The sequence below is a fragment of the Geotrypetes seraphini genome, chromosome 11 (genome assembly GCF_902459505.1).
Source record: "Geotrypetes seraphini chromosome 11, aGeoSer1.1, whole genome shotgun sequence".
Classification (NCBI taxonomy): domain Eukaryota; kingdom Metazoa; phylum Chordata; class Amphibia; order Gymnophiona; family Dermophiidae; genus Geotrypetes; species Geotrypetes seraphini.
Genome location: NC_047094.1, coordinates 51,809,751 through 51,828,684, shown reverse-complemented (window position 1 = coordinate 51,828,684; position 18,934 = coordinate 51,809,751). Strand labels below are relative to the sequence as shown.

The window sequence follows — 18,934 nt, the reverse complement described above, 5'->3', positions numbered from 1 at the left end:
TATCTAAGCGGTTTTACAATCAGGTACTCAAGCATTTTCCCTCTCTGTCCCGGTGGGCTCACAATCTAGCTAACATACCTGGGGCTATGGAGGACTGAGTGACTTGCCCAGGGTCACAAGGAGCAGCGCGGGGTTTGAATCCACAACCCCAGGGTGCTGAGGCTGTAGATCCAACCACTGCGCCACACACTCCTCCACAAACTGTGCCACACACTCCTCTGGAACGTATGAGCTGGGGGGGGGGAGGGGGTTCCAAATGGACTCTTACAGGTTCTAATGGTTTTCATTGAAGAATTATCCTAAAGATGACACCATGTGAAGAAGGAATCTTTTTTGTCTCAAAAGCTCATGTGATCTCACGTTTCATTGAACCAATATAAGATTTATGTAATGATATCACATCCAAGAATCCAATTTTTTAAAAATTCAAGTGTGTGAGAGGACTTTTGTTTTCCCCCTTTCCTCCTTTTTTTTTTTCTTCTCCTCTTTTTCCTTATCTGTGGTTGGTTCTGTTGGTTGGCCTTGCTGGGGGGGTATCAGAGTTCAAGTCTACTGCAGTGTGGTTCATGCTTTGATTATAGTCTGGGGTGAGGGTGGGGAGCTGGGGGATTGGGGCTGTTTGTTTTGTATCATGGTTTCTCTTGTTGTCGGTACATAGTTGATTGTAATTTGTTGGTTGGATTTTATTATTGAAAATAAAAATTGATTACACATTTTTAAAAAATGCATTTTCAAGATTTTTTTTTTTCTCGCCTTCATTTACATGTGAGAGAGAACATCTTTTCTCTGTCATTGTCTGTTATTCCCGCCCCTCCCCCAATTCTATATAGAGTGCCATAAGTTAGGTGCCAAATAGGCATGTAACTTAGCAGTTGGTTAAGCAGAAGGAAATGGCAGTTACATGGGTAACTGCAAGGGGTCATGGGCATGCCTAGCACTTATGCATAGCCCTTATAGAATTCTGTCAGTTCTGTGTGTAACTATCAGCATTTAGGCACATTTTATACCAGCCATTGCCATGCATAAGTGGTTGCACCTAAAGTTATGCATGTAAATGCAAATTTATGCTAGTATTCTGTAATGGCAATTTACCTACGTATTTGCTGTTATAGAATATGTGCTTAGCCTGCAACATTTAGCTGCCTAACTTTTTTGGCAGTCTTCACAAAAATTACCTCCTATTTCCAAACATTTTGAGCTTCACAGTCGAGGCTGCTCAGGTCTCCAGGACCAGTAGCTTCTTCATGGTTGGGCCCTCTTTCTCATGTTTCCTTCTATAGTTTCATCATCGAGACCCTGGAATTGTGGGCTTACTGACAAGTGACCAGATTCCCAAGGGACAGACAGTGTTTTATGGCATGATAGCGGATGGAATCCACACAAACCCTGCAGCCCTGAGATTAGCACATCTGGCACATCCCAAAGGTGTGTGGCATTAATTAGTTCACAACATGAATGTTCTCTGTTAACTGGAACTTTCAGTTCTTGGTCAACCCAAGCCCTCATATCACCCCAGTGTGTGAAATTGAAACCTCCATTTAAGACAGTGTTCTTGAAAGTCAGTTTTTCCACTGTTACAGTGATGGGCTGCAGACTTTATAGTAGCTAAGCAGGAAAATTGAGCTGATTATTTGAATGGAAAATGAAAAAAAAAAACCCCCCATTCTGGTCAGTATTCATCCAGGAATGGTCAGTGTTTTCTTAAACACAGGTTGGATTATGGCTAAATATTACCAGTCCTTGGCTCTGTACTGATACTGAATATCCTGTATTTGGTGGTTATTTATATTCAAAGGTGATACCTACTGGTTACCCTAAGATAGCTGTTTTCCTGTCCTAAACTAATCAGATAGTAATTTGGGTACCATCGCTGAATATCGACAGTGCCCAGGTAACTCCAGATTCTGCCATGGCAGGCTGCCTAAATTTTCATCTGCACTATGCTGGTATGTGCCATAGAATATTCAAGTATGTCTCAATCAGTGCTAGTTAACCAGGGAGAGGGTCCTCCACTGCTAGGTTAACTAGTGCTGAATATTGACCCCTTAGGTGGTACATATAATGCTAATAGTAGCCCAGTAGAGAGCACATTTCTGTGAGCCACTACTGAACCTGTACTGTGGTTGTAAGGGTCATTTGCACTCTTGAGACAGTACTGAATTTGGTGCATTTGCATGGTTTGAGGACAGGGCTGCCAATTCTTGAAAATGTTCGTTTACTGACAGTGTGTGAGACTTTTTTTTTTGTTGACTCAGGAATACTTTTTTTTTTGTTGACTCAGGAATTTTCTCTTGTTTCTTTGGGCTGTGATGAGTCTTGACACCTTTTCCTCAGGTCATCTTTGTACTGACAAAACTCCAGTATGCCTTCACTTCCAGAAACATAATGAAGATGATAATTTCCAGAATTATCCACTCTCACACTCCTCTTCCCACCCATAGATAATTTGTGGGTACTTTTAACCCCCTTAAGTATGTGCATATTTTCAAATGGAATGCCTCTTTTGAACATTTAATACAATTTATTCTATATAGTACAAAAATATCCATGTATCTTGCCACAAGTTAAGTTAATGAAAATTGTTCCCATATTTGCTACTTGAAGTGGTCATCTATTTTTGTACAGACTGAAATGATACTTGAAAAAACAGAATTGGCCCAAATTTTAGAATCTGATTTGGGGTTATTTTTCCAACTAATCAGGGGCAAGTCACCTCTAAAAAAAATCCCTATGAACTATTGAGTGAATCTAGAACTGTACTAAGGAGGAGCCATTTTGTGTGCAAATGACTGATCCCTTTTTTCTTAGGCTTAGTACTGGTAACAGATGCTATCACAGCCATGGGGCTCGCACCAGGAAAGCACTCCTTGGGGCAGCAGGTGATTGAGATTGAGGGACTGAATGCTTATGTTGCTGGTAAGTGAGAAACTCTTTTATTGTTTAAAATATTTTGACACACATAGGTGCAGATCTAGTCAAAACAAATGAAGGGAACTTGGGGAAGATTCTCAAAACTTTAATGCGGTCCCTAAACCGATTCCAGCTGGATTAGCATTCATGTATTTTAGTGGCGGATTATCAAAATAAAGCAAGCTTCCTAGCAGTCTCTGACTCTGCTATGCAAATGTATTACAACCAAATGATTCCCTAACCTCGCTATACCTACATTTGTGAGCAAAATTTTCTCACAGGTCTGAGCTGTCCTAGCCTTGCTTTCTGGTCAGTGCCTGAGTGCTGATTGGCTCAGACATTGACAGGAAAGTAAGGCTTCACAGCTCAGACCTGCCAGAAAATTTTGCTGCCATTAAGCAACTCTTCCCCCCCTCCCCCCAAGCAGCAGGAGGGATACACACTTCCTCTCCTCGCTACCGTTACATAACCCCCACCCCAATCCCTCCTGACAGTGGGAGGGATGTCTGATCTCTCCTGCCGCTGCCGTTAAGGAAATCGCTCTCCCCCCCCCCCCCAACACCTCCCCCAGCAGCAGGAGAGATGCCCACTCCTTCCCGCCCCTGCCGTTAAGCAACCCTACCCCGGCAGTGAGAAGGATGCCCACTCCTCCCCCCCCCCCAGCCATCTTGTTTACGAAGAATGGCTGGAGGGATGCCTACTCCCTCCGGCTAGCAGGCCCACCTCTTCATAATAGCAGACCTTCCCCTCCCCGGTGCATCCTGAGATGCGCCAGGGAGGGAGCTAAGGCTCTGACTGGCACAGGTTGCTTAAGGCCCCTCCTAGGGGGCCTCATCATCTGGGCCAATCAGAGCCTTAGGCCCCTCTGGTGCATCCGGGCTTGCAGGGGAGATTTGTGGGGGCAGGAATGAGCACAGTATGCAATAGTTGTCTCATTTTTATGAAAACAAACATTGGACAATTGTGGATATATCCAAATGTATAGGAGCAATGTACACACAATGTGTGCTTTCATACTTACTGAACATATGCATTAGATATAGGTATAATAGATGCAGGAAAGCTCTGTTCTCCGCTGAGCCCCCAGCTGATCCAGTTTGAACACAATTATCAATCGCTCTCCCTCTCTTTAGCTATCTGCAGATCAGATGCCTCATTTCTTTCTCTTCTAGGAACAAAAATTCTGGCAGGCAGCATTGCCACCATGGACATGTGTGTGCGATATTTCCTGGAGGCCACAGGTGAGATGGTAGTTAAGTGTGAATTTTTTAATGCAGTGCTTTGTATGCTGGTAATGATTGTTTGTTTAAAATTTTATACACAGTCGATGGCTTTTCTCCAGCTTGGTATTTTTTGTTTGCCTTGTTTGTTTGTTTGTTTGCTGTGTTTTAGGGGTTTTTTTTGGGGGGAGGCTCATCAGAGTCCAAGGCCCTGAATGTTAAGCTTTCGCTTTGGTCTTGTCAGGCCTCCTCAGTTAGGTGGGCTGGGATACTTGCTCTTTCTTTGCTACCATATTGCTGGTTACTCTTTCATTGTGCCTGCAGCATTTTTCTTGTCATCTTTTGTGCTGGGTTCTTCTGGCAGCTTATTATTCATTTGTATATTCTGGTTCATTGTTGTGAGGAATAGGGGTTGGGTGGGAGTGGGCTTTTGGGACCAGGGGATAATTGCTGTATAGTTCTTGAAAAAATGTTGTATCTTCTACTATATTCATTGTCCTTTTTTTGGCTTGTTCAATAAAATTGTTTCAACTTAAAACTTTATACATAGTCTTTCACAATAAATCAAAGCAGTTTACATCAAGTAATAAAATTCCATCAAAGAGGAAAGGAACACCAGAAATGCAAGAGCATCAATAACATAACAGTGTGCATTCAAAAAAAAAGTATGCAAATTTCCCCCCCCCCCCTTTTTTTTACTAAACTATGATAGCGGTTATTAGTGCAGGGAGCCACGCTGAATGCTCTGCGCTGCTCCCGACGCTCATAGAAACTCACAGAAGATTTGGATGGATTTAGTGGATGATGCTGATAGCCAGCATTCAATTGTGTCATGACGCATAATGAATTAAATCCTTACCATGTACTTTTTGCTCATATCAGCCTTGGGATTGAAGGTCACTGATCAGTGCCTCTGCCATGGTTAGTGATTGTCCTTAAAGAATCTTGGCGGGTCATTGTGGCTAGTGCTGATCCGTTTGATTTTGAAGATGGTGTTACTTTCACAGAAAAGTTGTTAGAGAGGGTTAGCTCACTGTTGGAATCATAAAACATCTCTCCCACACATTGCTTTTTTTTTTTTTTTGTTTTATAACAAAAAGATGCATGTCTGTGTTTTTTCTTCTCCAGGATGTACAGTAGAGTCTGCACTGGAAGCAGCTTCTCTTCATCCAGCCCAGGTGCTTGGAATCCAGCATAGGAAAGGAACCTTGAACTATGGTGCAGATGCAGGTATCTGTTGCTAATGCTTCCATGATCCTATAAGGGCTGCTAGCTGCTTCTTCTGGTCAGTGCTCCTTTCTGTCAGCAGCTGGTGTCTTCTCATTATTTTTTCACCCCCTTTCTCTTCCCATCGTACTCCACTTAGTGCTTGCTTTATTTTCCCTTCCTATCTGACCCTATATCTTCATTGTGCCATTTCCTCTCCCATTTTTCCAGTGTGGCAGTTATATCCTTTTTTTTTTTTTCAGCATGCTTACTCTGTCCTCTTGCCCATCTTTCCTGTTGTTGAATAGGTGTCTTTGTTCCAATCTCTGTTTGTTCTACCTAAACTTTATCCTATCCTACAATGCTCCTACAACACAACACAAGGCAGAGCCAGAGGACCAACTTCCCACTAGGATCCAGCAAAGAATGGAAAATTTTAAAATTCTAACTTTTATTTTTCATGAGTAAGTATTATAAATATGCTGAGAACAGATGTGTTATAGAAAGTCACAATTTAACCACAACAGGAAAGTACTTTTAAAAAATGCAGCAAACCAATCCTAGTCTTCAACCGTACATCAGGAATTATTGCTTAGAAAATGATGGTAGATAAAGATTATATGAGCTATTCAGTCTGCCCATCAACCAGTGGTGTAGTGAGGGTGAGAGGAGCTTGGGACAGTGAATCCCTTCCACCACACCTTTCCTGATTTCCTCTCTCCCCCTCCCCTTCCACCCCCCCGCTGTACGCATGCCACCCCTTCCCCCATGGCTCTAGTGGTTCATTCCCGCAAGCAACACCTTCAACGTGCTCCTCGTGACCCCGTCGGCTACCCTCTGACATCACTTCCTATGCACGGGACTCGGAAGTGACGCCAGCAGGAGAGCCAACGTGGTTGCAAGGAGTTTGGCCTGGCCACAGCACCTCACCTTTATCAAGGTGATAGTAGTGGTAGCAGCACACCTCCACAAAGCTGGGATTCAGGTGCACCCATATTTGGATGATTGGCTCATCAGAGTTCCGTCCAAGCAGAAGGTGAGATAGCGGTTTCGAGAGTGGTGCAACTTCAGGACTTGGACATAGTCGCCTTCAAGAAGAGTCAGCTGCAACTGACTCGGCACCTAGAATACCTGGGAGACTTGTCCAAGTGTTTCTTCAGAACCATGCAGACTGAAGCTTCAGAAGCAATTTTCGGAGCTGCTCCAAAGGCCAGCTGCCACGGCATGGTCCTGGGGTCGATGGCGGCAACTATAGAAATGGTTCCTTGGGCCAGAGCTCACATGAGACCTCTCCAAGGCTCTCTTCTTTCTCACTAGTCCCTTCAGTCAGACTCACTACAACAGCCGCTGTCCTGGCCACCTACAGCAAAGCGCAGCCTGCAGTGGTAGCTATGGTCAGCTGCCCTATCCAGGGGTATACCTCTTTACATCTCCTCCTAGGAGATACTAACAACCGATGTCAGCCTTTACGGTTGGGGGGGTGTCACTGAATGTAACAGGCCTTTCCTGTTTCCAAGCTCAGGGGGGAAAGAGACTCCTTGACCTCTCACTAGTTCATTAAAGGGGCTCTCGGTTGTACTCTCTAGTGCATTTCCCTTTCAAGTTTATTAAAAATTTGATATACCACCTTATCAATTTATTTCAAGGTTCCTTAAAATAGGGTAAAACAAATAATACAAATTAACATAACTTTAACAAAATAAACATACACAATTAGACAAAACAATAGCATACTCGACTGGACAAACGGGTACGAGTAGAAAAAAGGGGAGAACTACAATGATTAAAGAAAAGTAAGGTATAAAGGTATAAACAAAAGGGAGGGGTTAAAAACAAGTAAGTCCAATAAAAGCGGAATCTTTATCATCCAGATGCAAGGGCTTAGTACTGCTCCATATGAGCCCTTACAGAAGGCTGTACTTTTGGATCTTACAGTCAAGACAGTGTTCCTGGTGGTGATTGTCAGTGAGACAGGTTTCTGAGTTTCAAGCTCTTTCTTGCAGGGAGCCATTCCTTGGGATTATGGAAGCTGGGCTCTCCCTATACATGGTTCCGTCTTACTGAAAATAGTCTCAGCCTTCCACATCAATCCTGAAGTCCGTTTGCCCACTTTTTGCTCTACAGGGTCTAAGAAAAAATATAGAATGTTGCATTTGTTGGATGTCAAGCGAGTGTTTCTTCGATACCTTGAAGTTACCAATGAGTTTCACCTATCAGACCACCTTTTTGTTCTGACCAGTCATGCCAAGAAAGGGAGGCTGCCGTCTAAAGCCTTGATTTCCAGATGGATTAAAATGTCAATTTTCTCCACATAAATGGGCTGTGGTTAAAGAGCCATCGATTGCATTGAAAGCACACTCCACTAGATGGGTTGCCTCTTGAGCAGAGACTAGGGTGGTCTTGCCTGAGGAGATTTGTAGAGCGGTTACATGGTCTACACTTCATACCTTTACCAGGTTCTATAGAGTGGATGTAGCAGTCAAGAAAGATCTCGCTTATGGGTCCTCCATTTTTAAGGCAGGCTCAGTGGGTCTGCCCTAGACTTGGGACTGCTTTGGTACGTCCCTAGCATTCAGGACCACTAGACACATTGAACTAGAAAGAAAAATTAGGTTCTTACCTTGGTAACCTTCTTTCTTGTAGATGTGTCTAGTGGTTCTGAAGCCCCCGCCCTGTATATGGGCTTTGCCTGCCTTAGGATTTGAAGAATTTTCTATCTCTGAGTAGCTGAGGGATAAAAAAAAAAAAAAAGAAAGATGCATAGGTACATCCTCATGACCATACAGTGTGGTTTAAGTCTCTGCTTGATAGTAGGACATGTGAGTAGTTACGAGCTCTGTACATAATTAGTGCTGGCTGCACAAGTTTGGATATTATAGTATTTCCTTTGTTACAGACCAGAACAGAAGTGTAGTGCTGGGGATTTTTCCCCATTTCCCTCCTTTCTGTTATGTCTTTTATTACAGTGCTACTTGATTGCTTTTGTACAAACTGAGGAGGCAGGTGGAGTTGGAAAACATGATAGCCAGTTTTCTGGAAGCAACTTGTTGGTTCAGATACAAGAACCTAGCGTTAAGGACCATTAGACACATCTACAAGAAAGAAGATTACTGATGTAAGAACCTAATCATTCTTGAGTTATTTGAGGAGAGCAAGGAGGAGGTTTCTTTATTAGCTCTGAGCCACTAAAGCAGCAATTTGGATTTTCAAATGCACATAATGCTCAATTATGAAATGGACATATACTAAGCAAGAATGGTATTAGACAGATTGATAAAGAACCTTTTTATCACAAAGCGTGCATTAGGCAAAAAATAAATTACACAGAGATGTACAAGTGGTGTCTCACATCAGTATAGTTGCAATAAGCAGCACTGATGTTAGTTGGTCCATACTAAGATGACTCCTCATCCAAAGACAGCTCACCAAATATTATTACAGGACACTACCTCCAAGACACTTACAGACTGGGGGATTCTTCAGTGTAGTTACAATATCTTTAAGTGTACATATAATTTTTAAAAATGTTACTCTTCCTTCTTTTGTGTACTACTGTTTCCTGTACTCTGTAAGGTTCTGTACTTCCTTCCATCTTTGCTTTGGTAAGTAGTTAGGAATAGATAATGTTCTTTTCACTTTGTGGTTTTCAAGACCCCTGAATGTAAGCATTGCCTTCACAATTCAGTCAGGAGTTCCTTAACTAAGCATGAACAGTGCCTCTTCCCTCTTATGTTAAAGGCTCCTGGCCACACATATACAGAAAATATCTTGCTCCCACTAGTTTGATATCTCCTAAACAACAAGGAATGTTTATACTTTGCCCATTCATTCTGTGAGCCTAAAGCTGGATGATGTCTTTGCATCTTTCAATGAAGTGCTCCTGATATTAAAGAGCGAGACCCCAATGAAGCTGGCACTCATTTAATTCCTGTTTCTTTTGCTTCTCAGATTTTGTGCTGCTTGATGATTACTTGAATGTGCGAGCCACATATATTGCAGGAAATCGGGTATGGACAAAGGATTTTTGTACACTATGAAATCAACAAGCAGGATCTTAGACAACTGACTTTACAGGTGCTGATGGAAGAACTCCCCACTCTGAAGAATCCAAGCATAGCTAATTCCAGAAAAACATTCTCTCATGTTTTATTCCTCCTCATGATGGATTCTTTCACTGAAGGCTACAAAACTATGGAAAACAGACTATTTTGAGTCTAGCCACAACCAAGGTTGATACACTGTAGCTCCTGATTTGTTTTTGATCTGGATGAACCAGGAAATGGAAGATGTACAGGAAGTTTCTCATCTTCATGTTGAAGGCAGATGGTCTATTTATATTAGGCACCTGATATATAAGAAATACCCCTCTATAGCAATATTACATAGATTGTATAAGTTTCTAATTACTTTCAATAGAAATACATAAACAGCATTACTTTGGAAAATATTTTAGTGACCTTATCAAACTTAATGAAGAACATTGTGTGATTGTCACAATTCCCTACTATACCCATGAAAAAAAGCATTGCACACGGTAAATTTATTTCATGAGGAACTGGCCATTTTCATTTTGAATAAAGAAAACTCCCACACTTATTTAAGTTGGTGCCCTGTACACATGCAAGCTTTAAACGATTTACTCCCTGCCAAGATTTGGGACTGAGTTGAATTTTAAGAGAACAGAAGTTATTACAGTAGAAGGTAGGCAGTCTTAATCTTTTGAGCACCACACATGGGAATAGGAAGGAGGATTTTGTCTATATGCCCAAACTATGCAAAATAATATGTTTTCAGCATGCAAATAAATCTGATAAATATTCAGTATGGATAGCCTGAAAACTAATTTGGTCTGTGGTCCTCTAGGACTGTAATTTGATAACTTGGTTGTAGTTCTTGATATGGAAGAAGAAAAGAAAGCTGAGAGTTAACTGGATTAGGGTGCCAGGGACTGCAGAACTTTCAGCTACAAGTGTAGTTTGAACATCTTGAATAGCCAACATTACTAGGTAACACAGTGGGTTATGAATTCATATCTCCTGAGTATATATTTCCAATCTTTAATCTCATTCAAGTGTTAATTTTGTAAAGCTGTACATAAGTACCTTTAAATTCTAGTAGAAGCACACTAAAATGTAGCTAACCGTTTGAAGCATGGATTATGGGGAGTAAGCAGGGAATACAAGTAAGTGCCTGATGAATGCTCCCTGCAATAGCTAAAATGGTTTGTAGTGTATAATTCTTGGAGTGGAAGAATATCCTAGTAAATTGGTCAGTTAGCCTTCAACCATGAATGCCATGATTTAAATCCCATTGCTGTCCCTAGGGCAGGGTACTAGACTCAGTATTTCTCAACTCAGTCCTTGGGTCAGTCTGGGTTTCAGAATATTGTATATATACGTAAGAACATAAGAATTACCATACTGGGACAGATCGAAGGTCCTTCAAGCCCAGTATCCTATTTCTAACAGTGGCCAACCTAGGTCCCAAGTACTTAGCTAGATCCCAAGTAGTAAAACAGATTTAATGCTGTTTATCCTAAGAATAAGCAGTGGATTCCCTAAGGACTTCTCTTTTAAGAAATTATCCAAGCCTTTTTTAAACCCTGCTAACTGATTTCAACACATTCTCCGGCAATGAATTTGAATTTAATTACATGTTGTGTGAAGAAATATTTTCTCTGGTTTTTTTTAAATCTACTACTTAGTAGATTTATAGCATGCTCCCTAGAGTCCTAGTAGTTTTGGAAAGAGTGAACAAGCGATTTGCATCTATCCATTCCACTCAGTATTTTATAACCTCTATCATATCACCCCTGAGCTGTCTCTTCTCCAAGATGAAGAGTACTAGCCACTTTAGCCTCTCATAGGGAAGTCATCCCAAACCTTTTATCATTTTCGTTACCCTTCTCTGTACCTTTTCTAATTCCGCTATATCTTTTTTGAGATACAGTGACCAGAACTACACCCAGTATTCAAGTTGCAGCCGTACCATAGAGCAATACAAGGGCATTATAACGTTTTCATCTTTGTTTTCCATTCATTTCCTGATAATTCCTAACATTCTATTTGCTTTCTTAGCTGCCACTGCACATTGAGCTGAGGGTTTCAACATATCCTCAACAATGACATCTAGCTCCTTTTCCTGGGCAATGACTCCTAACTTAGAACCCTGTATTACATATCTATAGTTCCGGTTCCTTTTTCCCACGTGAATCACTTTGCACTTGCTCACGTGTATATGAATGAGTGAGATTTGCCTACCAATGAAGCAGTGCATGCAAATCTCTCATATTCATTTTGAATGTCCTGAAAACCGAACTGGCTAGGTGTACCTGAGAACTAGGTTGAGAAGCACTGGCTTTTACTTTCTGTTGTCTCATTTACTATTAACTAGCTTTACCGTTTTAAAGATCTTAAAATAACACAAGCCTCATTTTCAGTGGAGCCTGTTTAGAGTTACCATGTGCTCTAGAAAAAGGAGAATAGATTGAGATGTGCCTTAATATGTTCTCCTTACTTCCATTGCTTTCAATGGAAATAAAAGCCGGATGTCTCAATCCATTCTTCTTTTTCTGGAGCTATATGGTAACCCTATATGTATTTAACTCAAATTAATGGACATTAGTGAATGAGGATTAAACTATAAGCCCTTCAGGGACAAGAAGCTGTCTGTATCTGAATGTAACTTAACAATGAAAAGCTGTGCACTAAATCCATTCCAAAAATAAATGCCAGTACAAATTATGGTTCTTAGAGCAGCACCTACACTTAATGGTCTTGCTTGCCTTCAGCTTTGTGTATTCTAAAACCTTTTGCTGCTTGTGAACCATCACAAACACCTTTCTTGCTTATATATATAAAATATATATATATATATAATGGTTAGGGAAGATGTAGACCTTGAATATTTTCAAATAGAATGTATCATGAAAATTAAACTGGTCTCAAACAGATCCTCAATTGCTGGATAGTGATGATAACAAGAGCTTCTCCACTATGGCACTTCTGAATCTTTCATTCCTAGTCCCAGTTTTGTTTGTACACATACAGATGGTATGATGAAGTCTCTCTTCACACGTCCTCATGTTCACTGGCCCTGTTTGCTTACTAGTGTTACCCATTCTGAATTGCCAGATTCTGCTTTCAATATACATAGTATAGAATTATATGTTAGAAGTCCTATTATGCCCAAACATGTAAGCTGAATAAGATCATTAGTTTAGGCACAGAGACTGAAGCTGCAGAGTTCCCACCAGTCTCTTGAGAGTAGTCTGGAGCTCAAGGAAATAGTTGTATTTTCAATAAAATAGATAATCTGAAGCCCTTCTGAAAATTCAACTGTGCTGGTAGCTTAGATTCCAAGTTACCAGTTTGTAGATGCTAATCACAAAGTGACAAGGGAAGAGGTCCTGTCCTTCCTAAGAAGACTGTGCTAAAAAAGAAAGACTACAGAAACTGCTTGAAACATAGTTCTAAGAACCATCACCATCGAAAATTTCCATTTAAGTGTCCTATGTATCATATGTTTTTTTTCCTCTCATTTTGTTTTCATAAGATTCTCCTCTGCCATCTGCTTTACTTTCTGTTCCTTCTTATTCTAGTCTGTCTCTAATGCTTCTGTAAAGCACTGGCACCAGCACTGGATTTCTTTCTGATTGTATGGGGAAGATAAAGAATAACTGTCACCAATAATATATTATTGGTATGCACCAAATTGGATTTGTTGCTCAGAGACATTCTTCTAATAATACCAGATTAGCTTTTCATATGTTATATTTAACTAAAGATAGAAAAGATCCAGCTTTTTCTGTTTCCTTTATTTTGAGTTATTTAATAGCCTATGCTGTCCTTATATCACATTATAGGACATCATAGCATCAACCATTATTGAAAGTGTTTATTATTTTATACATTGTCTTCTGATGATACATTTACCCAGTCAATATCAGGGTAGTTGAAATTACCCATATCCCCTCACTCCACCCCTCCTCTTGCTCGCATCTCTTCCTCCCTTCCCACTTTCCTTTCTGATCTGGGTCACTTTCTTCCCCTTCCTTCCACCCTGCAGGTCCAGCATCCATGTCCCTTCCTCTTACCCCTCCCCACTTTTGGTCCATCATCCATGTCCCCTCCCCACCATCAATTGCGGGTCACCATGCATCTCCCCTCTCTCTTCTGTGGGTCTGCCCTCTCCCCTGTGGCATCTTCCTGTCCTCCTGCTCCCAACCCAATAACCCCTGTCCCTTTCCCCAATGCAGGTCTGGCCTCCGATCAATCTCCCTTACCATGTGGAGCCGGTATCTCTTCCCTGCAGATCCTCCCAAAGCAGTAGTGGTGGTTGGCCAGCAGAGGCAGTGCTATAAGCAAGCTGCTTGCATGCAGTCAGCCCTGCCGGGGCCTTTTCTCTGCTGTGTCAGCAGCTGTTTTCATCATCGCTGAAAGAGCATGGGCAGGAGCGAGTGGGAATTGCTCCTGCCCCAATATACCGCTAGACCATCAGGGAAACAAGGTAGGCTTTGGGTCCTTCCTCTGGGTCCAGGAGGGGGGTTGGTGGTACCTGTTCGAGGAGGGAGGGGGGTGAGCTTGTACTGACAATAGGGGAAAGTCTCCTGGTTCAGGGGGGGTGCTGACAATGTGGAAAGTCTCCCGTGAATATGCAAACAGCAGGGGGGTGAGCTTGTACTGACAACAGGGGAAAGTCTCCTGGTTCAGGGGGGGTGCTGACAATGTGGAAAGTCTCCCGTGAATATGCAAACAGCAGTGTGAATGGAGAATATCGGTTGTAATTGATGCAACAGCAGATATGTGAATTTGTGCATCACGAACACATAGATAATGAGACTGGATTGTATTTTGTGTTAAGCAATTTAACTTACTCTGGTTTGCCCTATGGCAGTAAAAGTTGAACCTAGAAAGACTAGTTTTAATGGCTAGATACTTCTGCTCTGAAAATCTTCTCTAACTCCAGCCAGATCATTTTGGCTTTTGCAGATTTGGGTTTAATGTGTTGTATTTCTCAGGCCCTTCCCACCTCCACCGAAGTGGTTTGTTAAAGATGGTTGAGTGGTCACCTCATTGGCAAAAAATCTTCAATGTATAAAAGCCTTATGCTGTACTTCACTAATGAAAAACAAAAGATAGAAGAAAAACTTTTCAACTTATCTTCAGCTGATCGGTACACCAACGGTGGCCAGCGTTTCACAAATCAGCTGCCTCACGGTGTATCCCGACCGATCAGACCTCTCTCAATGGGACGCCAAAAACCGTCTCATGCTCAACCACCTTTAACAAACCACTTTGGTGGAGGTGGGAGGGCCTTTTTCTGAAGCTTTTTCCTTCATTTTGAGTTATTTAATAGCCTATGCTGTCCTTATATCACATTATAGGACATCACAGCATCAACCATTATTGAAAGTGTTTATTATTTTAAATGTATCATCAGGACATGCCAGGGAGATAAAATTTCTTGATGAAATCATGGACTGCTTTATGGAGCAGCTGGTTCAGGAACCGACAAGAGATGAAGCAATTCTAAATCTAGTTCTTAGTGGTCACATGAATTGGTGAGGGAGGTAATGGGGCTGGGGCCGCTTGATAAAAGCGATCGTAACATGATCAGATTTGATATAATCCATGGAATAAGTTTATACAGGAAATCCAATACAACAGCACTTAAGTTTAAAAAAAGGAGACTATGATAACAGAACGGTAAAAAAGAAACGTAAAGGTCGAAAATATACATCAAGTATGGATGTTATTTAAAAATCCCAAAACCTAACTCAGGGAATTAAATCTAATACTGGGTAGATCCAATGGTAACTAGTTTACTTATGTATATTAACGATCTCCTCCCTTTATTGTTTATTGCATTTTGGGGCACGTCCTCATTTGCGGGTTCTCTACCTGAGGGTTCTGAGCACTTCCAAGATAGTTTACATATAATATAATATACCTTGTTTAAACAATAAAGGGAGGAGATCGGTGTTACTTAAAAATACCATCCTAGAAGCTCAAACTAGATATATTCCATGTGTTAAAAAAGGAGGAAGGCAGTCCAAAAGGCTGCCAGCATGGTTAACAGGTGAGGTGAAGGAACCTAATAGCACTAAAAGAGAATTCTTCAGAATGTGGAAAAAAGATCCGACGGAAAATAATTGTAAACAGCACAAGGAATGTCAAATGGAAGGTGCTAATAAGGAAGGTGAAGATAGACCTTGAAAATTGTGCTGGAAGCAAAAACACACAGTAAAAGCTTTTTTAGGTATATTAAAAGCAGGAAACTGGAAAGAGAATCGGTTGGACCGCTAGACGACCAAGGGATAAAAGGGGCTGTCAGGGAAAACAAGGACATAGCGGAGAGATTAAATTAATTCTTTGCTTCAGTCTTCACTGAGGAAGATGGGGAGCTGCCGGTGCCAGAAATGGTATTCAATTCTGATGAATCAGAGAAACTCATACAAATCTCTGCAACACTGGATGATGTAGTCAATTTGACAACTTGAACAATAGCAAATTGCTTGGACTGGATGGTATACAGAGTGCTGATAGAATTGAAAAATGAACTTGCAGAGCTCTTGTTAATAATTTGCAATTTTTCTTTAAAGACTGGAGGGTGGCCAACATGACGCTGATTTTTAAAAAGGGGTCCAGAAGTGATCTGGGAAATTATAGACCAGTAAGTCTGCCGGGTAAAATGGTAGAGACTATTATAAAGAACTTATACGTAATCATGGATTAATGAAAGCCAACATAGTTTTAGTGAAAGGAAATCTTGCCTCACCAAGCTACTGCGTTTCTTTGAAGGGATGAATAAACATGTGGATAAAAGTGAACTTGTTGATATTGTGTATTTGGATTTTCAAAAGGCATTTGACAAAGTACCTCATGAAAGACTTATGAGAAAATTAGAAAGTCATGGGATAGGAGGTAATGTCCTATTATGGATTAATAAATGGTTGAAAGACAGAAAACAGAGAGTGGGACAATATTCTTGGGATGGGTTCCAAAGTGACAGGCTGGGTCAAGAATTGGTTGAGTGGAAGGTGACAGAGGATAGTGATCAATGCAGATTGCTCTGAGGAAAGGGATGACACCAGTGGTGTGCCTCAAGGTTCTGTTCTTTTCAACATCTTTATAAACAATATTGCCAAAGGGCTGTCAGGTAAGATTTGCCTCTTTGCGGATAATACCAAAATCTGCAACAGAGTAGACATCCAGGATGGTGTGAATAACATGAAGAAAGACCTAGCGAAGCTTGAAGAATGGTCTGAAATTTGGTAGCTAAAATTTAATGCTAAGAAATACAAGGTCATGCATTTCAGCTGCAAAAACCTGAGGGAACAGGGGGTGAAGAATTTATGTGCACAACAGAGCAGTGGGACTTGGGTGTGATTGTATGTGATGATCTTAAGGTAGTCAAGCAGGTTGAAAAGGTGACAGCAAAAACTAGAAGGATGCTAGGTTGCATAGGAAGAGGTATGGCCAGTAGGAAAAAGAAGGCATTGATGTCTTTGTATAAGACTATGGTGAGACCTCATTTAGATATTGTGTACAATTCTGGAGGCTACACCTTCAAAAACACATAAAAAGGATTGAGTCTGTCTAGAGGAAGGCTATTAAAATGGTGCATGGTCTTCATCATAAGGAGTATGGGGACAGACTTAAAAATCTCAATCTGTATACTTTGGAGGAAAGGCAGGAGAGGAAAGATATGATAGAGACATTTAAATACCTACATAATGTAAATGCACATGAGTCGAGTCTCTTTATTTGAAAGGAAGCTCTGGAATGAGAGGGCATAGGATGAAGTTAAAAGGTGATAGGTTCTGGAGTAATCTAAGGAAATACTTTTTTACAGAAAGGGTGGTAGATGCATGAAACAGTCTCCTGGAGGAGGTGGTGAAGACAGAGACTTTGTCTGAATTCAAGAGGGCCTGGAATAGGCCCTTAGGATCTCTGAGAGAAAGAGATAAATGGTTACTGCGGATGGGCAGACTAGATGGGCCATTTGGCCTTTATCTTCCATCATGTTTCTATGTTTCTACTAAGTAGTAGATTTAAAATAAACTGGAGAAAATATTTATTTATTCAACGTGTAATTAAACTCTGGAATTTGTTGCTAAAGAACATAGTGAAAGTTGTTAGTTTAGGGTTTAAAAAAGGTTTGGACAATTTCCTAAAAGAGAAATCCATAAGCCATTATTAAGTTGGCTTGGGATAATCCCCTATTTATTCCTAGGACAAGTAGCATAAAATTTGCTTTTCTTCTTAGGATCTAACTAGGTACTTAGGACCTGGGTTGGCCATTGTTGGAAACAGGACATTGGGCTTGATGGACCTTTGGTCTATCCCAGTAGGACATTTCTTATGTTCTTATGACCTACAAACGGGGGTGGGGAATGATAGAGAGAGTGACTCAGCACATAAAGGGGTGGTGGGAAGGGAGGAAGAGAGTCTTGGCTGTGGAGAGAGGGAGACAAGGGGGTGGGGGATGGTAGAGTGAGCAGAGTATGACCCAGATAAGAAAGGAGGAAGAGATTCTTAGCCAGTGACTGAGGGAAAGAGAGATACCACACCATTGGGGCCAGGGAGGGGATTCAGGGTGCGAATGAGAAAGAGATTGGATTCAGAGAGGAGACATAACTGCAGCTGAAGTGAGAGAGGGAACACAGGATGGAGCATGAGAAAGGAAAAGGTAGGAAGGAATTTCAGGCCTTAGGATAGGGGAATTCTATGCAAAACACTACAAATACACGTTGCAGAATTTTGAAAGATTGTGTGCAGAATTTTCAAAAATTTTGCGCAGAATTCCACCATGAGTAGAATTAGTTCAGTTGGTTTTAAAAGTATAGTTTAATACTCCACTGCATGAGGAAATTAAATGAAAAGTTGTCCTAAGCCCATTGCTAATTGAAGCTGCAGGTTTATTTTTCTTAAATTAGGGACAGAAAAGAACGTATACCCATTCGGCTTTTTATAAACTGCTTCAATTACATTTGTGTAAGTAGCGGTATATCAAGCTTTTGTAAATAAGGACAAGTAAATATGTCTTTAATCTATATCGATACTGTGTTCTTGTTGGCTGGGGTCAACGGAATCTGCAGCTATCACAGTGCTGCATGCAAAAGTGCTACTGAAAGTCTGCAAAGGAAGCAGAGAAAAAGGAATGTTTAAATAACTGATCAACTGTCCCCCGAAATAATTTGATTGGAATCTGCAGTTTAATGTGAGGATGAAATGATTTAAGTGCCTGAGAGTCCGCGCCATTCTCCTCTGTAGTAACTTGTGTAACGTATTCTACTCAGTTGAAAATGCTTAAATATCATATGTGTATATTTTAAATATGTAAAGAAGGATGAAATAACAAATGAAATCCTTTTTCTTGTCTTATGACCCTCATTTCTACGCTCTGGCTAAACAACATACCCATTTTTCGTAGGACTACCGAGTTAGAGCATTGCTTGATGTCAAGTGCTCCTAATTTCTGGAAAAAATGCAAAACACCCCAGAGCAGCTTTTCTTTTCTTTTTCTGTGCTGCCAGAACTAGTTTCAGAAAGCAGGTGCATCTTCATAACAAATCGTATGGCAAACTAAGGACA

At 41.0% G+C, this 18,934-nt stretch overlaps 1 protein-coding gene and 1 long non-coding RNA gene across 8 annotated transcripts in view; one reads left to right on the top strand and one right to left on the bottom strand.

Annotated features, from left to right (window-relative positions):
- AMDHD2 (amidohydrolase domain containing 2) overlaps positions 1-10,157 on the top strand; it is a 51,433-nt gene extending 41,276 nt beyond the window's left edge. For all 7 annotated transcript variants that reach the window (XM_033963671.1, XM_033963672.1, XM_033963673.1 and 4 more), the window contains 5 exons: positions 1,281-1,425; positions 2,809-2,916; positions 4,083-4,151; positions 5,259-5,360; positions 9,285-10,157. In XM_033963671.1, coding sequence (XP_033819562.1) covers positions 1,281-1,425; positions 2,809-2,916; positions 4,083-4,151; positions 5,259-5,360; positions 9,285-9,373 — 513 coding nt within the window. In that variant the 3' untranslated portion in view covers positions 9,374-10,157. The remainder of the gene's footprint in view (positions 1-1,280; positions 1,426-2,808; positions 2,917-4,082; positions 4,152-5,258; positions 5,361-9,284) is intronic.
- Positions 5,771-18,890, bottom strand: LOC117369297. The gene is made up of 3 exons (XR_004541113.1): positions 18,761-18,890; positions 7,957-8,063; positions 5,771-7,463 (listed from the first exon to the last, which is right to left on the bottom strand). It is a non-coding gene; the product is annotated as an uncharacterized LOC117369297 (long non-coding RNA).
- Between the last annotated feature and the right edge of the window lie 44 nt (positions 18,891-18,934).